At 46.9% G+C, this 25,179-nt stretch overlaps 1 protein-coding gene across 2 annotated transcripts in view; it reads left to right on the top strand.

Moving 5' to 3' along the window:
• Positions 1 to 4,807: 4,807 nt before the first annotated feature.
• The window catches only part of AMPD3 (adenosine monophosphate deaminase 3), a 41,100-nt gene continuing 20,728 nt past the window's right edge, over positions 4,808 to 25,179 (top strand). The window contains exons 1-3 of one of the 2 annotated variants that reach the window (XM_066583542.1): positions 4,814 to 4,963; positions 10,213 to 10,915; positions 17,005 to 17,230. In XM_066583542.1, the coding sequence (XP_066439639.1) occupies positions 10,894 to 10,915; positions 17,005 to 17,230 (248 nt within the window). In that variant the 5' untranslated portion in view covers positions 4,814 to 4,963; positions 10,213 to 10,893. Of the gene's footprint in view, positions 4,964 to 10,212; positions 10,916 to 17,004; positions 17,231 to 25,179 lie in introns of both variants that reach the window. The other variant, XM_066583541.1, reaches the window with a different exon arrangement.

The following is a 25,179-nucleotide window of genomic DNA, read 5'->3' on the forward strand; positions in this document are numbered from 1 at the left end:
TGATCATCAGACAAGCACCAGCAGCTCCAACTGTTTCATTGACCACCATCGATAGACAAGGGCCGCCATCGTTACACCCCTGTGTCTGTTGGAACCTTTTCAAGGTGCTTGGCTGAAGGACATTTGAGCACCTCAATCCTGCCTTTGCTGTGGAGCGGCACACCGGCCCCTGCTGGTGTGATGGTCTGGGGGGCCATCGCATACAACAGTCGGTCACCCCTAGTGGTGGTACGAGGGACAAAGACCGCTCAGCGATATGTTCAGGACATCCTGCAGCCACATGTGCTCTTCTCATGGTGGCTTCCAGCAGGATAATGCTCGGCCGCACACACATGGGGGTCACAGGAAGCCCCCACAACATTGTCACACTACCGTGGCTTCCGAGTCATCAGATTTATTACCAATAGAACATGTATGGGACCATCTGGGACGCCAACTTCAACAACCTATGGCTTTGCACAATTTAGAGGCTGAGTTATAACAAATGCTGCAGGATACCTTACAGAACCTGTATGCCTCCATGCCCGCCCATATCATATCTTGTATTTAAGCTAGAGCTGATACAACAGGGTACTAGAGCCTCTATGCCCGCCCATATCATATCTTGTATTTAAGCTAGAGCTGATACAACAGGGTACTAGAGCCTCCATGCCCCCCATATCACATCTTGTATCCAAACTAGAAGTGGTAGAATGGGGTACTAGAGCCTCCATGCCCACCTGTATCACATCTTGTATCCGCGCTAAAGGCAGTACAATAGGGTACTAGAGCCTCCATGCCCCCCATATCACATCTTGTACCCAAGCTAGAGGTGGTACAGCAGGATACTAGAGCCTCCATGCCCGCCCCTATCACATCTGGTATCCAAGCTAAAGGTGACCCAACAGAGTCCTAGAGCCTCCCTTCAGTTCAGTTCTCCACAGTAAATGATGCTTTTGCTCTGATACTGTAATCTCTTATATCAACGTTACAATCACACAGTTTCATTCCTCTTATGATGGGTTCACAAAGGACGGATTTGCTGTGGAAATGCAGTGCGGAATTTTGCTGCGGCAAATCCGCTAATCCCGAGGTTAGCCAGCCGTGTGGACGAGATCCGTCAAAAATCTCACCTACACGGGACAGCCAATCCGTTGCGGCAAAGAAGGCATTAGCCGGCGCTGCGGCACGGATTAACCTGCCTATGCGTTTTTTTTTTTTTTTTCTTTTTTCCGTTGTGGCCGTGCTCCTTTATATGGAGGAGCCATCCGCAATGGAAAAGCATGCGGCCAAGCCACTCCAAACCTGCGGCTAAGTGCCGTGGGTTTTGAAGCTGTGCTTTCCCGGTAAAAATCTTGCGGTTTTTGGCTGAGGCAAAACCGCAAAATTTCCGCCACGAATACGTCCTGTGGGACACCAGTCCTAGCGGTGGGATGGTTTTTGACAACGTGTATTGGGATGTAGTGGAACTGAATTTTTGTCATGGATCCTATTAAGATAACCTTAAATATCAGCATGATTAAAGGCCCATTTAGGCACAACGATTATCGCTCAAAAGATAATTGTTGTGTCATTTACAGCGCAAGATGATCGCTCAAACGTTGAGCGATCACCTTGCATTCCTAAGGATGCAGAGAACAAGTGGGGGTCCGCTTGTTCTCTGCAGCCAGCTGTTCCCCCCTGTCATACAGCAGAGCGCTCCCAGCGGAGGATGCAGAAGACAAGCGGGATGTCCCCACTTGCCTTCTGCATCCAGCTGCCCCCAGCTACCAGCGCCCGACTATTATACAGCCGAGTGGTCTGAGTGGAGGATGCAGAAGACAAGCGGGATGTCCTCGCTTGCCTTCTGCATCCAGCTGCCCCCAGCTACCAGCGCCCGACTATTATACAGCCGAGCGCTCCCAGCGAAGGATGCAGAAGACATGCGGGATGTCCTCGCTTGCCTTCTGCATCCAGCTGTTCCCCGCTGGGAGCGCCCGGCTGTTATGCAGCCAAACGCTAAATGACAAATTCAGCCCTGCTACATCACTATACAACTCTCCATTGTATCCACTGTTTTATCCAGTAAGTAAGAAGAGAAGAATGTGATGCAGAGTTATAGACTGCGGGCATGGAAGAGTTAATGACTATGCAGCGGAGAGGAAGCACTTAGACTTGTGAATAAGGAAACTCTATTATGGCGAGATGTGTGGTGCTATGGCTGCGCCGTCGATAATGGCTCCATTAAAGATGCAGAAGACTGATGTCATGTGATGCATTAGTTTTGAAAAGAGAATCAATATTGCGAATATGAAAATCTAGATCCCTGAGTGTTTTACGGAGGCATCGCTTGGCGCGGGTCTTCAGTCTGCGATGAGGAATTGTATATAGAATGATGCATATAGACATCTGACTGATGCTTCCAAGTGAAGTTACTTATGGATCTTCATTTTTCTTATTGTTCATCTTAAGATTCCTGGTTCATAAACAGAATGCAAGAACAACAGTGATGTCTGACACTTACACAAGATGGATAGTAGGGATGACCAAGCAATCCGCTCATATCTCACAGCACAGATAGAGGGCGCTGCCTCAGATAATTAGATCTGTCCTCTATCATGTCAGTGTCATCTGATACTTTGTTGATTGTCAATTTCTGTGATAAACCTTCGATCCCCACCCTTCACATTATGAAGTCCTATACCCGTACAGCTTGTAAGCTCTTGTGCCATATTCTGTTTCTTGTCCTCATATAGTAAAGTTGTAGACTGTAAGCTCCTGTGCCTAGTCTCTGCCACTTCCATATCATATATGAGTAGAGGGAAGCAATCAATGAAGTCCTGTCCATCCATCTCTCTGCACTCCATTGCCTATCCATTACATGAAGGGTTGTGGGCAGCACTGGGAGGTCTCTTGTTTCCCTTGCTGTCCCTTGTTTTCTTGTCCCTCCTGTAACTCTCTCCACTTGTCCTACAGTTCCTTTGCCCTCCTATCCTCATGGCCCCAGTCCTGCTGCTCCGTTGTCATCGGTCCTCCTTTTCTCTTGTTCTTTCCTCTTGTCCTCCATCCTTCTGTTCTCCTGCCTTTTTTCCACCTTTCTGTCCTTCTGGCCTCCTGCATTCCCTTTCCCCTGCCCTTCTGTCCCTGTCCTCCCCTCTCACTGTCCTTCTGTCATCCTTTTTCCCCCTTTCCTCCTGTCTGTCTCACTAGCTGCTTTTTCCCGTCTTCCTGTCCTTTTTCTCCCTTGTCCCCCTACCCTCCTTTTTACATCTCTGTCTCTTTTTTTTGTTGTTTTTCCTTGTTCTTCTGCCCTTCTGTCCCCCTGTCCTCCTATTCACTTCCCTCGACTCTGTGCCTATCCTTCTGTCCTTCTGCCCCCTGCCCTTCTTTTCCTTTTGTCCTCTTATCAACCTTTCCCCTGTCCTTCTGTCCTCAACTTTCCCCTGTCCTTCTGTCCTCAACTTTCCCCTGTCCTCAACTTTCCCCTGTCCTCAACTTTCCCCTGTCCTCAACTTTCCCCTGTCCTCAACTTTCCCCTGTCCTCAACTTTCCCCTGTCCTCCTATTCACCTTTCCCCTGTCCTCCTATTCACCTTTCCCCTGTCCTCCTATTCACCTTTCCCCTGTCCTCCTATTCACCTTTCCCCTGTCCCCCTATTCACCTTTCCCCTGTCCCCCTATTCACCTTTCCCCTGTCCCCCTATTCACCTTTCCCCTGTCCCCCTATTCACCTTTCCCCTGTCCCCCTATTCACCTTTCCCCTGTCCCCCTATTCACCTTTCCCCTGTCCCCCTATTCACCTTTCCCCTGTCCCCCTATTCACCTTTCCCCTGTCCCCCTATTCACCTTTCCCCTGTCCCCCTATTCACCTTTCCCCAACCCTTCTATCCCCCTGTCCTCCTATTCACTTTCCCCCCGCCCTTCTATTCACCTTTCCCCTGTCTTTCTGTCGTCCTATTCCCCTGTCCTCCTATTCACCTTTCCTCTGTACTATCCCTCCCCTGTTCTTCTGCCCCCTCTCATCTTTCCCGTCTTTATATACACCTTTCCTCTGTCTTTCTGTCCTTCTTTCCCCTGTCCTATTCACCTTTCCTCTGTCCTTTTTTGCCCTCTTTTCCCTGTCCTATTCACCTTTCCTCTGTCCTTTTTTGCCCTCTTTTCCCTGTCCTCCTATTCACTTTTTCCCTGCCCTCCTATTCACCTGCCCCTCTGTCCCCTGTGTCCCCTTGTCCTCCTATTCACCTGCCCCTCTGTCCCCTGTGTCCCCTTGTCCTCCTATTCACCTGCCCCTCTGTCCCCTGTGTCCCCTTGTCCTCCTATTCACCTGCCCCTCTGTCCCCTTGTCCTCCTATTTACCTGCCCCTCTGTCCCCTGTGTCCCCTTGTCCTCCTATTTACCTGCCCCTCTGTCCCCTGTGTCCCCTTGTCCTCCTATTCACCTGCCCCTCTGTCCCCTGTGTCCCCTGGTCCTCCTATTCACCTGCCCCTCTGTCCCCTGTGTCCCCTGGTCCTCCTATTCACCTGCCCCTCTGTCCCCTGTGTCCCCTGGTCCTCCTATTCACCTGCCCCTCTGTCCCCTGTGTCCCCTGGTCCTCCTATTCACCTGCCCCTCTGTCCCCTGTGTCCCCTTGTCCTTCTATTCACCTGCCCCTCTTTCCCCTGTGTCCCCTTGTCCTCCTATTTACCTGCCCCTCTGTCCCCTGTGTCCCCTTGTCCTCCTATTCACCTGCCCCTCTGTCCCCTTGTCCTCCACTTTTGCTCCTTGTTTAGCTCTCATTTGACTCCATTCCAAGAACTCATGCAGGGAGTTTTCTGGCGGAGAACACCAATGACAATAAATTTATTTTCCAGCAGGGGGACTGAAATCTGAGCCCTGCAAGAAGTTTCCTTGGGCAATCACACAGAAGTCTCTGCAGGTAACTGAGCTCAGAGCCAGAACAGAAGCCTCTGCTGTCCATCTACTGCACCAAGGGCCACTGGTGGAGAGGAGTCCGTGCAGGACCTCAGGTAAGTCGGCCGGCGTGATATGTTTCTATATGTGACCTCTGAGGTGCCAGCTTGAGCTGCTATTTGTATGTAGAAGGGTGTGTACAGTGCCAGGGCTCTGATGGTAGCAGTGCCGCTTCCCCTTTAAGAGACAGATGGATCAGTACTTCAGAGCATCGCACCATATGAGGGTCTGGACGATTGTTTAGGAAAGTCAGAGGTTCACCCTTACACAGTCATTGTACTTGGGGTTGGAGCAAACTGGTAAAACTGGTGTAGCCGTCACTTTAATAATGTCATTCTCTATACCATATCCAGTATACAGCGAGCCGTGCAGCCTAGCCTGTATATACTGACTCACTGGTATATACCTTTTTGTGCACACCCCCTGATCGTGCGTTGTATGAAGCTCCTGTGTCTTCTGCATATACACTGCACTTCTGTGGTATATACACTAAATACTGCACCTCTCTGGCATGCAATGTACATTCTGCACGCCACTGGTATATACACTATATACTACACCTCTCTGGTATGCAACGTATACACTGCACCTATACTGGTATATACACTATATACTACACCTCGCTGGTATGCAATGTATGCACTGCACCTATACTGGTATACACACTACATTCTACACCTGTCTAGTATATACACTAAATACTGCACCTCTCTGGTATGCAATGTATATATCTACATTCTGCACGTCACTGGCATGCAATGTACATTCTGCATGTCACTGGTATATACACTATATAGTACACCTCTCTGGTATGCAACGTATACACTGCACCTATACTGGTATATACACTATATACTACACCTCTCTGGTATGCACCGTATACACCTGCACCTATACTGGTATATACACTATATACTACACCTCTCTGGTATGCACCGTATACACCTGCACCTATACTGGTATACACACTACATTCTACACCTCTCTGGTATACACACTACATACTATTCCTCTCTGGTATATATGTACATTCTGCACGTCGCAGGTATATACACTATATACTACACCTCTCTGGTATGCAACGTATACACCTGCACCTATACTGGTATACACACTACATTCTACACCTCTCTGGTATACACACTACATACTATTCCTCTCTGGTATATATCTACATTCTGCACGTCGCAGGTATATACACTATATAGTACACCTCTCTGGTATATACCTACATTCTGTACCTCTGGTCTGGAGAAGTTAAGGGTATGATGAGTTTTACAATCTTGGAAGGACAGATCTATAATGTACCCGCTCAGCAATAAAGTCTCCTCGGCCGTACGATGGAAGCTGCAGCTGACCACTGACATTAGACAGAGGATAATCAGGTGAACCCAGCAAATGTCTGCTGAGAAACTGATTGAACAGGTTGGTCATTTTCAGTCAGGAACGTCAATGGGCCAGGACCTCTTGGGGGTGCGCTTACTAGTACGGTCTGAGTGGGACTGACACGCCGACCTCTGCTCATCTACGAGAAAAATAATATTGTTGGAGGTGTCCGGTCTATAACCAGCGGAGGGAACAGAGCAGCCGTCCACGAAGAACCCACGGTAAGATCTACGTATAGCTCCCCCCCCCCCCCCAATAAAGCCTCTGCTTGATAGTTTCTGACACCTATTGTGCAGTCTTTTATTCCTGTTCTCTGTGCGCAGTCTCTCCCTCATGTACAGTCTGTGTGTGCGCGGTCTCTCCCTCGTGTACAGTCTGTGTGTGCGCGCCGTCTCTCCCTCGTGTACAGTCTGTGTGTGCGTGGTCTCTCCCTCGTGTACAGTCTGTGTGTGCGCCGTCTCTCCCTCGTGTACAGTCTGTGTGTGCGCGGTCTCTCCCTCGTGTACAGTCTGTGTGTGCGCGGTCTCTCCCTCGTGTACAGTCTCTGTGTGTGCGCGGTCTCTCCCTCGTGTACAGTCTCTGTGTGTGCGCCGTCTCTCCCTCGTGTACAGTCTCTGTGTGTGCGCCGTCTCTCCCTCGTGTACAGTCTCTGTGTGCGCGGTCTCTCCCTCGTGTACAGTCTGTGTGTGCGCCGTCTCTCCCTCGTGTACAGTCTGTGTGTGCGCCGTCTCTCCCTCGTGTACAGTCTGTGTGTGCGCCGTCTCTCCCTCGTGTACAGTCTGTGTGTGCGCCGTCTCTCCCTCGTGTACAGTCTCTGTGTGTGCGCGGTCTCTCCCTCGTGTACAGTCTCTGTGTGCGCCGTCTCTCCCTCGTGTACAGTCTGTGTGTGCGCCGTCTCTCCCTCGTGTACAGTCTCTGTGTGTGCGCCGTCTCTCCCTCGTGTACAGTCTCTGTGTGTGCGCGCCGTCTCTCCCTCGTGTACAGTCTCTGTGTGTGCGCGCCGTCTCTCCCTCGTGTACAGTCTCTGTGCGCGCCGTCTCTCCCTCGTGTACAGTCTCTGTGTGCGCCGTCTCTCCCTCGTGTACAGTCTCTGTGTGCGCCGTCTCTCCCTCGTGTACAGTCTCTGTGTGCGCCGTCTCTCCCTCGTGTACAGTCTCTGTGTGCGCCGTCTCTCCCTCGTGTACAGTCTGTGTGCGCCGTCTCTCCCTCGTGTACAGTCTCTGTGTGCGCCGTCTCTCCCTCGTGTACAGTCTCTGTGTGCGCCGTCTCTCCCTCGTGTACAGTCTGTGTGTGCGCCGTCTCTCCCTCGTGTACAGTCTCTGTGTGCGCGGTCTCTCCCTCGTGTACAGTCTGTGTGTGCGCCGTCTCTCCCTCGTGTACAGTCTGTGTGTGCGCGGTCTCTCCCTCGTGTACAGTCTCTGTGTGCGCGGTCTCTCCCTCGTGTACAGTCTCTGTGTGCGCGGTCTCTCCCTCGTGTACAGTCTCTGTGTGCGCGGTCTCTCCCTCGTGTACAGTCTGTGTGTGTGCGGTCTCTCCCTCGTGTACAGTCTCTGTGCGCGCGGTCTCTCCCTCGTGTACAGTCTCTGTGCGCGCGGTCTCTTTCCTGCGCAGTCACTGTGGGCAGTGTCTTGCTCCTGTACACTAGCTAGGTGCATTCTCTTGCTCTGGGACAGTTTCTCCCTCATGTACGTTTGATAGCTGCAGTCTTTTTCCTGTGCAGTCTCTGTATGCAGTCTCTTTCTTTTCTAAGCTGATCTTCTGCTTCACACTTTTCCAGCCTTCAGTCTCTGGCACATGAAGTAGCTCTCTGTCTACTATGATCAGCCATGTTCTTTCATGGAGCCTTTTTTTCTGTCTTTCCCTTCCCTCTGTCTGCTCTTCCTGGCAGACTTTAAGGCTGAATGCTGAGAGTGATAGTCCAATTCTTCGCCTACTTGGGTTTCCAACGAACCTTCCGATAAACAGAAGTCTGTGTGTTTGCAAAAACGTAGAACAGCTGCTTCACATCTGCGGTAAGATTCTGTTTCCCAACTCCGGGGAGCAGGAAAGGGGAATCCCCTGGCTGAACGGGTCAGCGACGGACCCCATTGCCATTCCGTTTCCACTCAGCCACTTGGCTTTTTACAGGAAGAAAAAGCGCTGCACGCAGCTCCATTTCTTCCAATATCTTGTGCTGGATCTGCGACACAACTTCCAGCCTGTCCGGGTTTGAATTGCGTTCCCTGCGGCGATATTCCGGCCGTGGGGAACACCGTAAAAGCTCTCCACAGCGTTGCTATGGTGAGCACTCCCCCCCCCCCCCCCCCCCCCCCCCCTTACCGTCCACGAGCGGAGAATGATTGCGAATTTACCGCGATTCTCCACGGTCAGCCCATCTGTCAGATAGGCAGACAGCGGAGATCCGGCTGCGGCTTCTGGGCGGCGGTATCCTGTGGCGGATCCCCATTACGGGATACTGCGACGCCCGTGGACAGACAGCCTAACTGTTGACTTCACAGAATGTTTTGTGACTACAAACCAAATACGTAGTAACAATAATAACATCCATCTCATGTTTACAAAACACCCAGAAATCCTAAATTGTAGCATAAGATGGGTGTATTCAGGGGCACCCCTGTCATGCGGTGACCTGAGACTGCCAACTTTGGCACAGTCTGCAGGACCTCAGAATGGCAACGCTAGAGTTGTCAGCCGGTCATTATTAATTTTTTGCTGATCATATTATTGGGAAGAGGTCAGGGGTCACATACTTAGCAGCCCGGCTGGAGCTGGCAGGGACACTATTACTACTGGGGACATTATGGGGGTGACATATGCTACTGGGGCCACTAATCTGCTGCTGTTACTACTGGGGCCATTATTGAGGTCACTATTATTACTGGGGTAACTATGGGAGTCCCTATTAATACTGGGACCACTACTAGGGGTACTAGTGGGGACACCATTTCTACTGCGGCCACTACGGGAGTCACTATTACTACTGAGGCTACTAGGGGAGTCACTATAAATACAGGGACCACTAACAGGGTGCTATTACTACTGTGGCCACTAACGGGGCACTATTACTATTGGGACTACAATGGGGGTCACTATTCCTACTGGGGCACTTAATATTGAGGCCACTACTGGGGGCACTATTACTACTGGTGCTATTAAGGGGGTCACTGTTACTATTGTAGCTGCTATGGAGGCACTATTACTCAGTCACTTGGTATTGGCATTTTCAATTTCTGGAAAAGTGTTTTTTTAGGGTTTTTTTTGCGGAGGGGGAAGCTCCATTTAAACATTTTGCCTCAGGCAGCATAAAGGCTGGGGGCACCCCTGGGGTGTATTGTAGATGTATTTGTGATGTCTGCAGGTCCCCCCCACAACCCCACATTACCAAACGCGGCAATCAAGGGTCACAACAAAAAGAAAAAGGGACAAGGACTAGACTATACAAAAAAAACAAACTAGAATTTCACACTGAAATTACATTTTTACAAAAATATTTACTTTGTGCTCAATTTTGTGTCAGCTTGTTCCTTTTTGGCCACAACCAGTATTCCACATTTATAGGATATTTTAGTTTCTGTCACATCACGAATTCTGTATCCTCCATGTATTTTGTGGTCTGCTCTATGCTTCCTCTACATCCCGCACAAGATGCCTGAGTCAGACAAGAGTTATCTGGACAATGTAGCTATGTTGTGACATGTGCTACAATGTGACACTTATGTTAAACAGGTGTCTCTACTTTCCCGGTGACGTGTAGCGGTGACTTATAAGAACACCGTACAGGAGAGTTACTGGAGGAGCACGAAGAGAGCAAATAATCTACTCTAAAAATACTTCCCTTCTGAGATGTGGAAGATGTTTGTCTGTCATCACAGTCAGACCTCCTCCTCGGTGTCTTATTCTTAGTCTTCATATTTCACAGCCTGACCCATCATCTAGAGTCGACTCTGATCAAAACATCACAGCGATAAGAGCTGAGCTCACATCAAGAGGAGAAAGAGGAAGGAGAGCATCAGACAAGCATTTCAAGGACTCCGTGGACCAGGACTGACCTCACATGCTGTGGACCAGGACTTAGGTCCCTCAGGACTGAGTTTGCCTACTGTGGACTAGAATTTACACCCCTCAGAACTGAGCTCATCTACTGGGGACCAGGACTTAGGCCCCAGGATTGAGTTGATCCACTGTGGAAAAAGATTTAAGCACCATATAGCCAGCTTCACATACTTTGGACTGGATTCACCCACTGTGGAGGACAACTTAGACCTCACAATTCCAAGCTCGCCTATAGTATACAAGGCTAGTTTCCACATGACTGTAAAACTGGAGGTCTTATAGGACTGGGCTCACCTACTGTAGAATCGAAAGGTCCAATAGGACTTTGCTAATATATTGTATAGGGGTTTGGGTTCCAAAGCTTTGGGCTCACCAACCATACAATAAAATATACTCTTTTTAGAACTGAGCGTACTCCCAAATCTTTGGCTTGCCTGAAGGCATTCTGAATTTAGTTGCTGGGATCATTGGGTGAAGTGTAATATCAAGTGACGTAAGTCTGCCCTGGACATAATCATCTGTGATAAGTGGCCTGTTTGAAGTACCCATGGCGGTCCCTGGAGCAGTAGGTAAGTACACTATATACTAGAATGTGTGTGTATATCATTTTATGACTTTGTATAACCCCGCCCACCCCCCAAAAACATTGCCCCCCCCCCCATGTGGGTGTTATACATGTTGATATTGACTCCTGTATCTGACTGTTTAGCCTTCATGAGTATTTGATACTAATAGCAGCTCAAAAAATGTTTCTGCTTCCTCATTTGCTTCCGGAAACTGATATTTTGACACTTGAATAGTTTCCTGGGTAAGTTGTGTTCCCGTTTGGTAACTCTTCCCCTTCAGATCTGTTGTAAACAGCAAGTCATGGCGTGTAGTAATATTCTGTGGTTTCGTAATTAATATGGGCAGCTGCTTGGGTGACAGAGTGCCTGGGTCACTGCCAACGTCGCCCACTGTGGATCTGAGTATTAGATGTCGTTTATCACGTTCTAATGAAGTAGTTATATGGTGTGAATTCCAAAGTGGCAGCCAATATTTTTTAAGGGGTGGGTCGATGGTCGTTGTCACATGACTAAATGTTTACTTACAAGTATTCGCAGCCACATTCAAACTGCGGTCACCTGACACCAACAGAAGAGGAGAACGGAGGAGATGTCAGAACTTTTATCCAAGACGTTGGGATTTGGTCCCATACCCCCAACCCCCCCCCCCCCCCCCCCCATCCTCCTCCGCAATTACAATCGGGCTTGGGTGTCACGGTATCTCCTACACTAATTATACTGCACATTTAGATTTCAGCACATCGGTATCTATTTCACAAGCACAGCCGACCCATGGAGAGTGCTGACTGTGTACACTGGAGGCAGACATTTTTAAGGGTGTGACCATTATTTATGAGAGGTGTGGTCACTTGTTTAAATGGAACACCTTGGTGATGTCACCAGCTCCCAGTGAACTGGGTGAGTGCTGATCATTGCTGAGGCATCCTTTTGATGTTAATGAGTCGCTCATGGAGACGGCGCTGCGCCGTCTGGATGGGCGGTGCTAAAAATCCATGGAGTTCATGAATTTGCAAAAGCCAAGTTGCCATTGTTTACTTTTTACGTAGTACAGTGAATGGCCAATTTATTGGAGACCCCCATGAAGTAGCACATTGAATCCACTTCATCGTAGCAGTCATGCATATATATCAGAAGATCCAGCGATGCGCCAAGAAAGCCTTCCCCGCACCATTACTCCACAGGAAGGGGTCAGCGATTCATGCTGCTTGCACCAAATTCTGACCTCCCATTGGCACGGGGCAACAGAAATCTTGCTCCATCTGACCAGGGGATGTTTTTCCGCTGCTCAGTGATACAAGTTTTGCGCTCTTTTGCCCCCTGGAGTCTCGTCTTTGTTTTTTTTTTAGACACAATGGTGCTGGAACCAGTCGTCTCCTGATATAGCCATCCATGCCAAGAGCGGCGGGGTGTGCGTTCAACGCCTTAGCCCTGCAGCATTGTACTCTGCTGCTCCTGACTGGGCAAAGCCTGACATCCTCCTCTGACCCCTATCAGGGATGAATTTTGCTGGATGGTTTTACTTGTTCACGCCATTCTCGGTATACCCTCCACACTGTTACATGAGAAAACCCTGGTTTGCAGTGGAATCCTGACCCTGGCTAGTCTAGCACTGATGACCGGACCTCGTTGGAAGTCGCTCCGATCGCTGGATTTTCCCATCTAACGTGGATTCACACTGAAACTGATCCACGGGAAACTTGTCACGTGATTTTATGCTGCACTCCGGGGTCACGAGGAGCATTACCATCCAGGGAAGCGCCAATTTTGAGAGGACTGGGGGCTTCAATAAAGGGGTCAGTCAGTGTTTAACTGCTCACCAATTACTCCAAGAGATGCAGTGTCTCTTTCTCCAAGTTTCCTTTACCACCGAGGTTCCCCAGTGCCATTTATTTCACTTTTTGGCCCATTTTAGGTTTCTCTATCTGCAGTGGATATAAAGTCTACACATCTCTGTAGAAATATCAAGTTTTTGTCATATTAAAAAATCTGGCAAAGATGAATCATTTCACATTTATTTCCCCCTTCGATGTGACCCGTTATCTGCACAAAACCAACTGATATCTTTAGGGCCTGCTGCACACGAACGCTCGCTGTCAGACATGCGCAGTACTGATTCTTTTTTTTTTTTTCAGTTCCTGATTTTCCGCAATGTTTATTACATAAGGACGCATGAGTCGGACGGCTTTGATTGACTTCAATGGAAGCCGTCCGCATGGAATCCACAAAAGAATAGAGCATGCTATGATTGAGTCAGAGAGCAGTGCTCACTGAACCAATCAGAACCATCGCTTCCTAGAGGCGGGATTTATGAACCCCACGACCAGGAAGTGATGTTCTCTTGGTGGCCCAAGAAGTGCAGGACGCACAGCGGAGCTGTGCAACTTCCGAGTCCAGCGGGAGGGACCCAGGCCGTGCCTGCTAGGTAATGTATTCATTTTTTTTATGTAGTCTAGCTAGGGTTTATATTTTAAGCCTCCCTGAAAATAGCCAAAAATCAGGGTAGGGCTTATTTTCGAGTAAACAGTGTATCTACACACTGGGTGCAGAGGATGCTGTCTCTCCTGGTCCCTGGATGCAGAAGTCCTAATACCGCAGCCTTATCACACTTTCACAAGTTGACGTTATGTGATAATATCAGCCAGGAATGTATTTTAAGGATCCATTAAAATGAAAGTCGCCTCATGCCGCTCCCGGCCCTTTAAAGAGCTACAAGAGAAATAATGCAAATTATTGATGACACTAAATAAACATGACCTGATGCAACATCCTGATAGGAGCAGCAGAATACAGGTTACACTCCGATTATACAGGATCAATTACATGTTGTATCAGCTTTCTATTTGCATACATGTACATATCAGATTTCCATATATTACATGGATGCGCTTCATAAGTAAGGATTCCAGGATGAGTCAGCGAATGTGATATAGTAGATATTGTATCTCTATCATGAATGTGCAATTCTACAGGAACAGGACATTATTTATACCATTACACAAAGGTATTTAATGTCAGGGATGGGGGCATTATTATAGTGGTTATATTCTTGTACAGAGGAGGCAGTATTATAGTAGTTATATTCTTGTCCATAGGGGGCAGTATTATAGTAGTTCTATTCTTGTACATAGGGGCAGTATTATAGTAGTTATATTCTTGTACATAGGGGGCAGTATTATAGTAGTTATATTCTTGTACATAGGTAGCAGTATTATAGTAAATATATTCTTGTACATAGAGGGCAGTATTATAGTAGTTATATCCTTGTACATAGAGGGCAGTATTATAGTAAATATATTCTTGTACATAGCGGGCAGTATTATAGTAGCTATATTCTTGTCCATAGGGGGCAGTATTATAGTAGTTATATTCTTGTACATAGGGGACAGTATTATAGTAGTTATAGTCTTGTACATAGGGGGCAGTATTATAGTAGTTATATTCTTGTACATAGGGGGCAGTATTATAGTAGTTATATTCTTGTACATAGGAGGCAGTATTATAGTAGTTATATTCTTGTACATAGGAGGCAGTATTACAGTAGTTATATTCTTGTACATAGGGGGCAGTATTATAATAGTTATATTCTTGTACATAGGGGGCAGTATTATAGCAGTTATATTCTTGTACATAGGAGCAGTATTATAGTAGCTATATTCTTGTCCATAGGGGGCAGTATTATAGTAGTTATATTCTTGTACATAGGGGACAGTATTATAGTAGTTATAGTCTTGTACATAGGGGGCAGTATTATAGTAGTTATATTCTTGTACATAGGGGGCAGTATTATAGTAGTTATATTCTTGTACATAGGAGGCAGTATTATAGTAGTTATATTCTTGTACATAGGAGGCAGTATTACAGTAGTTATATTCTTGTACATAGGGGGCAGTATTATAATAGTTATATTCTTGTACATAGGGGGCAGTATTATAGTAGTTATATTCTTGTACATAGGGGGGCAGTATTATAGTAGTTATATTCTTGTATATAGGAGGCAGTGTTATAGTAGTTATATTCTTGTACATAGGGGGCAGTATTATAGTAGTTATATTCTTGTACATAGGGGGCAGTATTATAGTAGTTATATTCTTGTACATAGGGGCAGTATTATAGTAGTTATATTCTGGTACATAGGAGCAGTATTATAGTAGTTATATTCTTGTATATAGGGGGCAGTATTATAGTAATTATATTCTTGTACATAGGGGGCAGTATTATAGTAGTTATATTCTTGTACATAGTGGGCAGTATTATAGTAGTTATATTCTTGTACATAGGAGCAGTATTATAGTAGTTATATTCTTGTACATAGGGGGCAGTATTATAGCAGTTATATTCTTGTACATAGGGGGCAGTATTATAGCAGTTATATTCTTGTACATAGGGGGCAGTATTATAGCAGTTATATTCTTGTACATAGGGGGCAGTATTATAGTAGTTATATTCTTGTCCATAGGGGGCAGTATTATAGTAGCTATATTCTTGTCCATAGGGGGCAGTATTATAGTAGTTATATTCTTGTCCATAGGGGGCAGTATTATAGTAGCTATATTCTTGTCCATAGGGGGCAGTATTATAGTAGTTATATTCTTGTACATAGGGGGCAGTATTATAGTAGTTATATTCTTGTACATAGGGGGCAGTATTATAGCAGTTATATTCTTGTACATAGGAGGCAGTATTATAGTAGCTATATTCTTGTACATAGGGGGCTGTATTATAGTAGTTATATTCTTGTACATAGTAGTTATATTCTTGTACATAGGGGGGCAGTATTATAGTAGTTATATTCTTGTACGTAGGGGGGCAGTATTATAGTAGTTATATTCTTGGACATAGAGGCAGTATTATAGTAGTTATATTCTTGGACATAGGGGCAGTATTATAGTAGTTATATACTTGTACATAGGAGCAGTATTATAGTAGTTATATTCTTGTACATAGGGGGCAGTATTATAGTAGTTATATTCTTGTACATAGGAGGCAGTATTATAGTAGTTATATTCTTGTACATCGGGGGCAGTATTATAGTAGTCATATTCTTGTACATAGGAGGCAGTATTATAGTAGTTATATTCGTGGACATAGAGGCAGTATTATAGTAGTTATATTCTTGGACATAGAGGCAGTATTATAGCAGTTATATTCTTGTACATAGGGGGCGGTATTATAGCAGTTATACTCTTGTACACAGGGGGCGGTATTATAGCAGTTATACTCTTGTACACGGGGCGGTATTATAGCAGTTATACTCTTGTACACGGGGCGGTATTATAGCAGTTATACTCTTGTACACAGGGGGCGGTATTAAAGCAGTTATACTCTTGTATACAGGGGGCGGTATTATAGCAGTTATAATCTTGTACACAGGGGGCGGTATTATAGCAGTTATACTCTTGTACATAGGGGGCGGTATTATAGCAGCTATACTCTTGGACATAGGGGGCGGTATTATAGCAGCTATACTCTTGGACATAGGGGGCGGTATTATAGCAGCTATACTCTTGGACATAGGGGGCGGTATTATAGCAGCTATACTCTTGGACATAGGGGGCGGTATTATAGCAGCTATACTCTTGGACATAGGGGGCGGTATTATAGCAGCTATACTCTTGGACATAGGGGGCGGTATTATAGCAGCTATACTCTTGTACATAGGGGGTGGTATTATAGCAGCTATACTCTTGTACATAGGGGGTGGTATTATAGCAGCTATACTCTTGTACATAGGGGCGGTATTATAGCAGCTATACTCTTGTACATAGGGGGCGGTATTATAGCAGCTATACTCTTGTACATAGGGGGTGGTATTATAGCAGCTATACTCTTGTACATAGGGGCGGTATTATAGCAGCTATACTCTTGTACATAGGGGGCGGTAGTATAGCAGCTATACTCTTGTACATAGGGGGCGGTAGTATAGCAGCTATACTCTTGTACATAGGGGGCGGTATTATAGCAGCTATACTCTTGGACATAGGGGGCGGTATTATAGCAGCTATACTCTTTCAGTTTCTTACTGGTAGTACAAATGTGATTTCATATAATATATATTTGATCTCGGGTCACATTGATGTTATTTCACTCTTTAGGAGAGATGCCGCGGCACTTCCCTCGCCTGAATATTTCGGAGGTGGATGAACAAGTACGACTTCTTGCTGAGAAGGTTTTCGCCAAAGTTCTTCGAGAAGAGGACAGTAAAGATGCCTTGTCCTTGTTCACCGTACCGGAGGATTGTCCTATTGGACAGAAAGAGGCCAAAGAGCGGGAATTGGAGAAGGAACTCGCAGAGCAGAAATCTGCTGAGACTGTGAAAAGGTTTGTCTGACACATTCTTGAGGTCCATCTAAGTCTTTGTATTCTAGCGTCTTGGGAAAAGGAACCTGAGCTTTCCTTTTTGACTATTTATAAAGGAAGTTCTAAAATGTTTTTTTTTTTCATCTCTAAGCTTCTTCGAAAGCACAATCTTGTTTTGCTGGCTGTAGGTGCCGCAGACTGACATTAGTTTTAGTTGTTACCTTTGATAAGTAGATCCATTTCTACATCTTGGATTCTGCGCTCCGATGCACCTCCACCGCTCTGGTCAGCAGCTCACAGGCGGTGGCTCAGCTCGGACAGCCCTACCGAACGCATATTTGGTATTTTAGCCGCACTTCAGTAGCAGTGAGCGATTCCAGCGACCTGATTGATTGTTGGGTACACACCCCCCTTTGTAGATGTGCACGAGTGCTACTTCACGAGACCAGTGGTGGGTTTGGGTTCGGGGTTTGGGTTCGGGGTTTGGGTTCGGGGTTTGGGTTCGGGGTTTGGGTTAGTTGCCGACCCTCCTACGGCCCTGCTGCTGCTTAACGGGCCGCCCACTCGTGCACATCTTCAAAGGGGGGGGTGTATGCAACAACCAATCAGGTTGCTGGAATCGCTCACCGCTACTGAAGTGCGGCTAAAATTCCAAATATGCCTACTGAACACCTTAGTCACCCTCGAAGGTAGGAAGCTCTGTGCTAAAGAGGTGGAAGGGGGAAACCCCATCATAGAGCAGAGATCTCCATAGCCATGATGGGGAGTAGTTAGATTTTGAGCTCCTTCACACCGGCGGAAGCCGTTTCGGTCCATGAAGTACACATTGTTTTCACAAACTGAAAATCTGCATATCCACTACATTTTTCACATATGGGGGAAAAAAAGCAAAAAAAAGTCCCATAGATTTCTCCCGCCTCTGGGCAAAAACATATGAGCGTTCAGTGAATAAATCGTGCGGGCAAGACTGTGCTGCTGCTATCTTCCTGCCTCTTTTTTCAGTCTCCTGCGTTCCGGCACAGCTATGTAGTTGCCCCTACGGCCAGGTGTGTTTGCCCTTCGTGCATAAATATGCAGTGAATATGCCCGTATCGTGTATCTTCATTGCTTTTTTACTCAATCCTATTCACTCTAATGGGCAATTTTGGTCCATAATACAGACCGGAATAGGACATGCTGCGATTATTTTCACACACGTGAAAAAGGTATACAGTAATAGAGCGCAAACGAACCCATGTGAATGAGCCCCTATAAATGGTCTTTAAAGGCAACCATACTGCTGATGCGGCACAGTGAATATGCGTTTGATGCCCCTATATTAGAGCATGGGGACGGGGGCCTTTACCGCCCCCTTTACCTTTCTCGTCATTAGAAAGAGTGATCTTTAATTCTCAGGGCTCTTACCACTGGCGATAGCTTTACTAGCGATGTGAGAGTGAGTGAAGACTCCTGATTATGAAACCCATCGTTTTGAATGGTTTGACTCTTATTTGTGACGTCTTCACTCAAGCCTCGCTGCGATACAAAAAAGCTGCCATATCGTCCCTTTGGTTTCAATTGGACCGGGTTCAGTGGGTAAGAGCCCTCAATGAAGACAAAGTTCCTTTCTCACGGGACAGACGCAGCCAATAATCTGGATCCGGCCAAGTGTAAGTGCATTTTGATGCAGAATTGCAGGGAGGCTCAGTCTGTTGGTAGCCTGCGGATATTGGTGTGGGATTTACTGCGTCTCGTGGTGCGTTGTGTCAGTTATTCCATCCTCTGTGATAAGTCCCTAAGAATAACAAGATCCGTCTCCAGCATTGCTCCTGCTTGTTGATGGTTTCCAGTTTTTTCCTACATGATACAATGATAGATGAAATGTAACATTTGTTGACTATGTAGCCCATGATAATCGTAGGTGGGTTTCACACTGATGACCTTCGCTGTCAGACTTAGTCTGCCCTAAACACGTCCTTGATTAAGGCAGTTATCTACACCGCGGGCCAAAATTAGAGGTGGCGAAGATGACCGCTCTGGGGGGGGGGTTATGTGAGACGGCCCAGGAAGCGCTTACGATACTGATGTAATATTAGTGCAGTTACTGAGTGTTATTGTAACCAGTTATAGTCGGGCTGCATATACACGGACAATATCAGACTTACAAAACCGCGATATTTACTACATGTGTAAGCGGATTGCAAGGAAAATGCATGTAATAATTACATAAAGTCCTCTATCTCTACATGAAATGCTGTACAGATGGCTCCTCACATCTCTCCTCCACTTATCCATCATAAAATGATGATTAATGTCCTCTTCTCCCCGCCCCCGTTTTGTGTATACAGCTCCTATGCAGAACCTATGTGTCTCTGTGGTTACAAAGTACAACGTTTTTTTGGCTTCCTAGGAAATGTGATGGAATTGCTTGTGACCGCTTTGGTTCTTTTACTTTCACTGTATCCCTCGTAGCACCATCCAGGGTGAGATGCAGGGAGGTTAATCCACAAGGTAAATCTCCTGTAATGGGATTATGTGCGGAGTCAGCCATGTCCGGAGCCGGACCCTCATGCTCCCTCCGCTCGCACCGCACATAAAGGCATGCTAGGTCTCTATACTCTATGTCACCTGTCCAGGACGAGGCAGGAGCACTGGGCCAGGTACCAACTTTTACCTTTACCCCAATCCGCCAGCCAGATGTCTGCTCCCTCCATTATAGCGGCGTAGTTATATGCTGTCCATGTAATAAGTGATAAGAATTCTGATTTTGGGGAAATTCCTGCATAATTATTGCTTCTACCCCGTGTGAGATGGTGAGAGCCGCACAGAGCCGCCCCGATCCATAATGATGCTAATGTTAGTTGGGCTGTAACCATAATAACACTAATAATGATACAATAATAATAGTACTAAACACACGAGTGAATTATTTTACTCCTCTGACTCTTGCTGTCGGCGGTGATGGAATAATATAATAATGCGATGCTACACGTATGTTTATTATGGAGTATAATTTGTAGTTTTTACTATTACTGATATATAGCAGCATGATCTACACTCACCGGCCCCTTTATTAGAGACCCCAAACTTTTATTATATCCCCTGCCCCTTTATTAGATCCCCCAGCCCTTTCACCATTAGAGCTGCCCTATATGGACAATAGAGCCATGACCGCGGAGAGCAACATAAAATCACGACGACTAACACTGGACTATAAAGGGGTTGTACCAAGATTGCAAGTAATCCCCTATTCAAAGGGCGTAGCTATCTGATTGGTGGGGGTCTCACCACTAAGACCCTCGTCGATCTGCAGAATGGGGACTTGCCCCATTCAACCTATCAGTGCAGGGTTGCTTATACCGCCGCAGTGATGAAGGGAGCACTGGCCGAGCATGCACGTCAGGGCTCCATTAATTTCAATGGGGCTTATGGAAATGCCTGAAGGGGTGCTGCTCAGGTATTTCCAGAGTCCCATTGAAGGTTAATGGCGTGCTGGTGCACTTGCATGATCAGCAGGGAACACAGGACCCCTGCTCTGGAGATCGGTGGAGGTCTTACCGCTGACACTCTGCTGATCAGCAAGTTATGCCCTATCCTGTGGATATCGTGTAGATGGGAAATAACTTGTAATCTTGGGACAAACCCTTTAAATATCAGTTTTGGAGATTGAGTATCATGCAGCATTGGGAAGAGTTCCAGACAGTGGGTGCAGCATGAGAGAAAACTTACAGCATGAGAAAAAACTTACAGGTGCTTTGGTATGGAAGACATACACTGACCGACACCTTTTTTAGAACCTTCCACCCCTCTATTAGAGCCCCCGACCCTCTCATGATTGGCGCTTCCCTGTATGGACATTCTCCCCGTGACCCCGGAGTGCAGAATGAAATCACGTGACAAGTTTTCTGTGGATCAGTTTTAGTGTGAATCCACATTAGATGGGGAAAATCCAGCGATCGGAGCGACTTCCAACGAGGCCGGTCATCGGTGCTGGACTAGCCAGGTCGGGATTTCACTGCCAGCTGTGTGGGGTTTCTCATATACCAGTGTGGAGAGGATGCAGAGAATGGCGTGATCAAGGAAAACCTCCAGCGACACAACGAGCTCTTTCTTGGCACCGATGGATCTCATTGTCCTAGTCCATTGTATGCGTGTCTTAAAGTTGGGGATACAATTGATTTTAAAAGAATAAGGACCGGATCTATTCCTCCCGATTGGTCCCGTAGGCTCGGTGGGACCTGGCACGTGCCCAGGTTTGCTGGGTGCTGACCCCGTCCCAGAATAACCCAGTGGTGACAGAAAATGGGTAGAAGGAGACACGAACACCAAAATCCTCTGTCCTGGGTGGTAAAACGGAGCCTCATAATGAGGGGCCCATTCTGAACACCAATATTGTTTTTGTACCCCACTGGGTCGGGTTGGTGCCTGGCCACGGTTTTTGTTACCGTGTATGCAATACAGGCAAAGCAAAGCCAAGGCACCAGCTAGCAGACCAGAACGTTACACGCAGCGACTCGGCTCCATTCACCGCTACAGGCATGTAGACAAAAACCGACGTCCAGCGAGATGTCAGAAGAATAAAAGCTCTGATGCTTTACTTGCAAAAAAAAGTTAAAGACCCCGAACCACAAATCTCACCAAGTGATGACTAGTGACGCGTTTCGGGTGATATGTCCTCAGTCGTAGCCCAATACAATACAGGCAGTCTTCATATTTACATAGTCCGATATGATGGGGGACCGAGTAATTTGCATGACAAGATAACAGTATCCCATTTACATACAGATAATGGTGGCTCTTATAGCTGTATGCAAATCCCAGGAGTGGGAGCTGCCGGACAGATAACGGGAGGGTTAATGGTAAACCCGAGGAATCAACCGGTGACAACAGAAAAATGCAAATTTGCTAACTTGATCTCAATGGAAATATTATTATATACAATTATGTCCTCTTCTATATCGGCCAAGGAGATTCATGTCAGCGAATCCTGACAATCAAGTGGCCATCATGGTGGCAGGGACGGGACTGCGGATCACCAGGAAAAAAATTAAGCTGTTACTTCCTCTTCCGTGCCAAGTGGAACCAGAGGTGAACTCTGTCCAATTCCTCAAACTCTGCTGAGATCATCACAATGACCCCAGATGAGTGTCAGAGTACCATCCCTGTGAGGGTAGCAGGGGGCGCTGGTCATGGTGCCCTCCTCTGTTTATTGTAGCCTTGTCTGCCGCCGTATACAATTGACAGTTAACTCTTAATAATCCGATTTGGAGACTAAATGCCAAGTAGCATTGGGAAGAGAATTCCAGAGAATGGGTGCAGCACGAGAGAAAACGTACAAGTCCTGCGTTAATAGACGCACACTGACTGGCCCCTATATTGGAGCCCCGGGCCTTTATTGCTTGTCACTTCCCTGTATGGTAATGATCCCCGTGACCCCGGAGCATAAAATCACGTGACAAGTTTTCCGTGGATCAGTTTCAGTGTGAATCCACATTAGATGAGAAAATCCAGCGATCGGAGCGACTTCAGACGAGGCCAGTCATCGGGGCTGGACTAGCTAGGGCCGGGATGTCACTGTCAACCGTGTGTGTGGGGGGGCGGGTTACTGTATAACAGTATTATACAGAGAACGGCGTGATTGAAGAAAAACATCCAGCAAAAGGAAATCCTCTGGACGATAACAACTCCTCACCAAAAGGGGTCAAAGGAGGATGTTGGGATTCGTTCTGACCAACAGACTCTACACAGTTTAATACAATGCTGGAGCTCCAGCTAATGTATTTTAATGCAAAACTTGCCGTTCCTTAGCAGAGATGGACTAGACCAGTTCCTGCGCCATTGAGTCTAAGAGAAACAGAAAGACGAGACTCCAGCGGGCAAAAGAGCGCAAAACTTGTATCACTGAGCAGCGGAAAAACCTCCCCTGGTCAGATGGATCCAGATTTCTGTTGCTGATGGGATGTCAGAATTTGGTGCAAGCAGCATGAATCGCTGACCCCTTCCTGTCAGCTGGCCAGAACATGTCAGACCACCGTGTAATCTGCGGCAACTACAAGAAGCTTCCTGTCCGTAGGGGCCGGTATTCCTGCAGAACGATTTCATCACCTGGTGGAATCTACACCACGAACTGCTCCAAAACTACTAGATGGGGCTAATAAAGGGGCGGTCAGTGTATTGCCAGGCACTATTATGCGAAGCTTCAGATCTGTTTGGTACATTGGCATGATCTACCCGGGAACTGTTGTAATTACTTGGCCTTTCTCTGTGCTTCCTCTTTGTGGTCAGCGTCTCATACAGTCTTGGCACTTTCTGAGGACAGTGACAGTGACTGTTTTCTGTCACTCTTGAGGACACATGCCCGGCCGCTGCCATCTGATAGTTCCCATGGTACCTGCAGGCCGCGGGTTGGCACTTGTGAGCTGCACGGGGACAAGCACAGGTTCTGGCAGCTATTAGATTAGATTGTTGGAAAACCTTCCATAACTTGAGTCTTGCAATGAGCCGGGAATGTGAGGCATGCAGTGAATTATTACACAGTCAGCCACACTCTATAATCAGCACATCTAGATGTGACCGGATATTATAGCCTTATTACAAAGCAGATATATGAACCCAGAGCACTGGAAACGTCAACTGCAACATTTACACTGGAATCATGTATGAAAATACAGTTCAATGGAGAGTTATTCCGCAATATTCTACCACTAATGAACCACTAATGGGCCTTCTGTGACCCTACAAACTAATAGTGTCCCGACTTATTAATGGTGCACTCTGTGGCCCACTTACTAACAGTGCCCCCTCTGTGGTCCCACTTATAGTGCCTATTCTATGATCCCACTTATTTATAGTGTTCCCTTCATGACCTAACTCGATTATAGAACCCCCTTTGTGGTGTCACTTAGTTATAGTGTTCCCCTTTGTGGTGTCACTTAGTTAGTGTTCCCCTCTGTGGACCCACTGAGTTATAGTGCCCTCTACATCGCTCTATCTAGTGGCCACACTATGAAATTTCCCAACTCTATGCTCCGAATCAAAACAGTGCCCCCTCCATGCTCAACTTGGTTATAGCGCACCCTCTTTGGCCCCATTGTATAATACTGCGTCCTTCAAGGCCCCACTATATAATAGTTCCCCTATTTATAGTGCCTCCTCTGTGGCCCCACTGAAGAGTGCCCATCCCAGCGCTGATCCCCGTTCTAGTAACTGTTGGACAGCAGCAGTAATCCTCTTCCTCACTCGCAGACCATAACCTCCGCTGACTCCGGACACCCTGTATATAGCAGAACCCTGGGGAGGAGTAACGTTAGGCTCTGTACAGAGCGTGCCGCGTGAGTGGGGAAGATGATTGCTGCTGCCGCCGGAGACTGGAGGGGGGACTGAAGGGAAGGAGACACCTGTTCCTCTTAGGACGATGGGACAACCTCCAAATCTGGAACTGTCCCTTGGAGTATGGAATGATTGGGAGGCATTTAGGGAAGGTGTAGAAGTAAATTTGGCTATATATATAATGATTTGTGCCTCCCCTGCATTATCTACATACAGATCACACTAATGTCTGCTATGCACTAGATCACAATGACCAGTGATCCACCAGTGAGTCATCTGGGATCCCCTGCCTGACAGTGATTCTCTTTTTGGTTTTCATTCAATCCCTGTGTCGTGCAGGTATCAGTTTTGCCAAAAGTCAGTCTATAAAAGACTTGGACATCACAAAAGGGTCTGCCATTAGATTTTGATAAAGGTAGAGCGGATCCAGTATTGCAGAGGAGCCCTGCTTGACTTAATATCAGCGCAGATACGAGTTGTCTTCGGGGACAAATCCACATTTACTTGGGCACTTTGCCAGTGCTTAAACTAAATGAGGATTCAGCGCTGAAGACAACTCGTATGTGTGCTGAGATTGAGTGCAGCGGCCGTGTTCATATCTGGAGACCTCGGGGTGAGCGCCTCAATCCTGCCCTTGCTGTGGAGCGGCACACTGCCCCCTG

The sequence above is a fragment of the Eleutherodactylus coqui genome, chromosome 11 (assembly GCF_035609145.1).
Source record: "Eleutherodactylus coqui strain aEleCoq1 chromosome 11, aEleCoq1.hap1, whole genome shotgun sequence".
Lineage (NCBI taxonomy): Eukaryota > Metazoa > Chordata > Amphibia > Anura > Eleutherodactylidae > Eleutherodactylus > Eleutherodactylus coqui.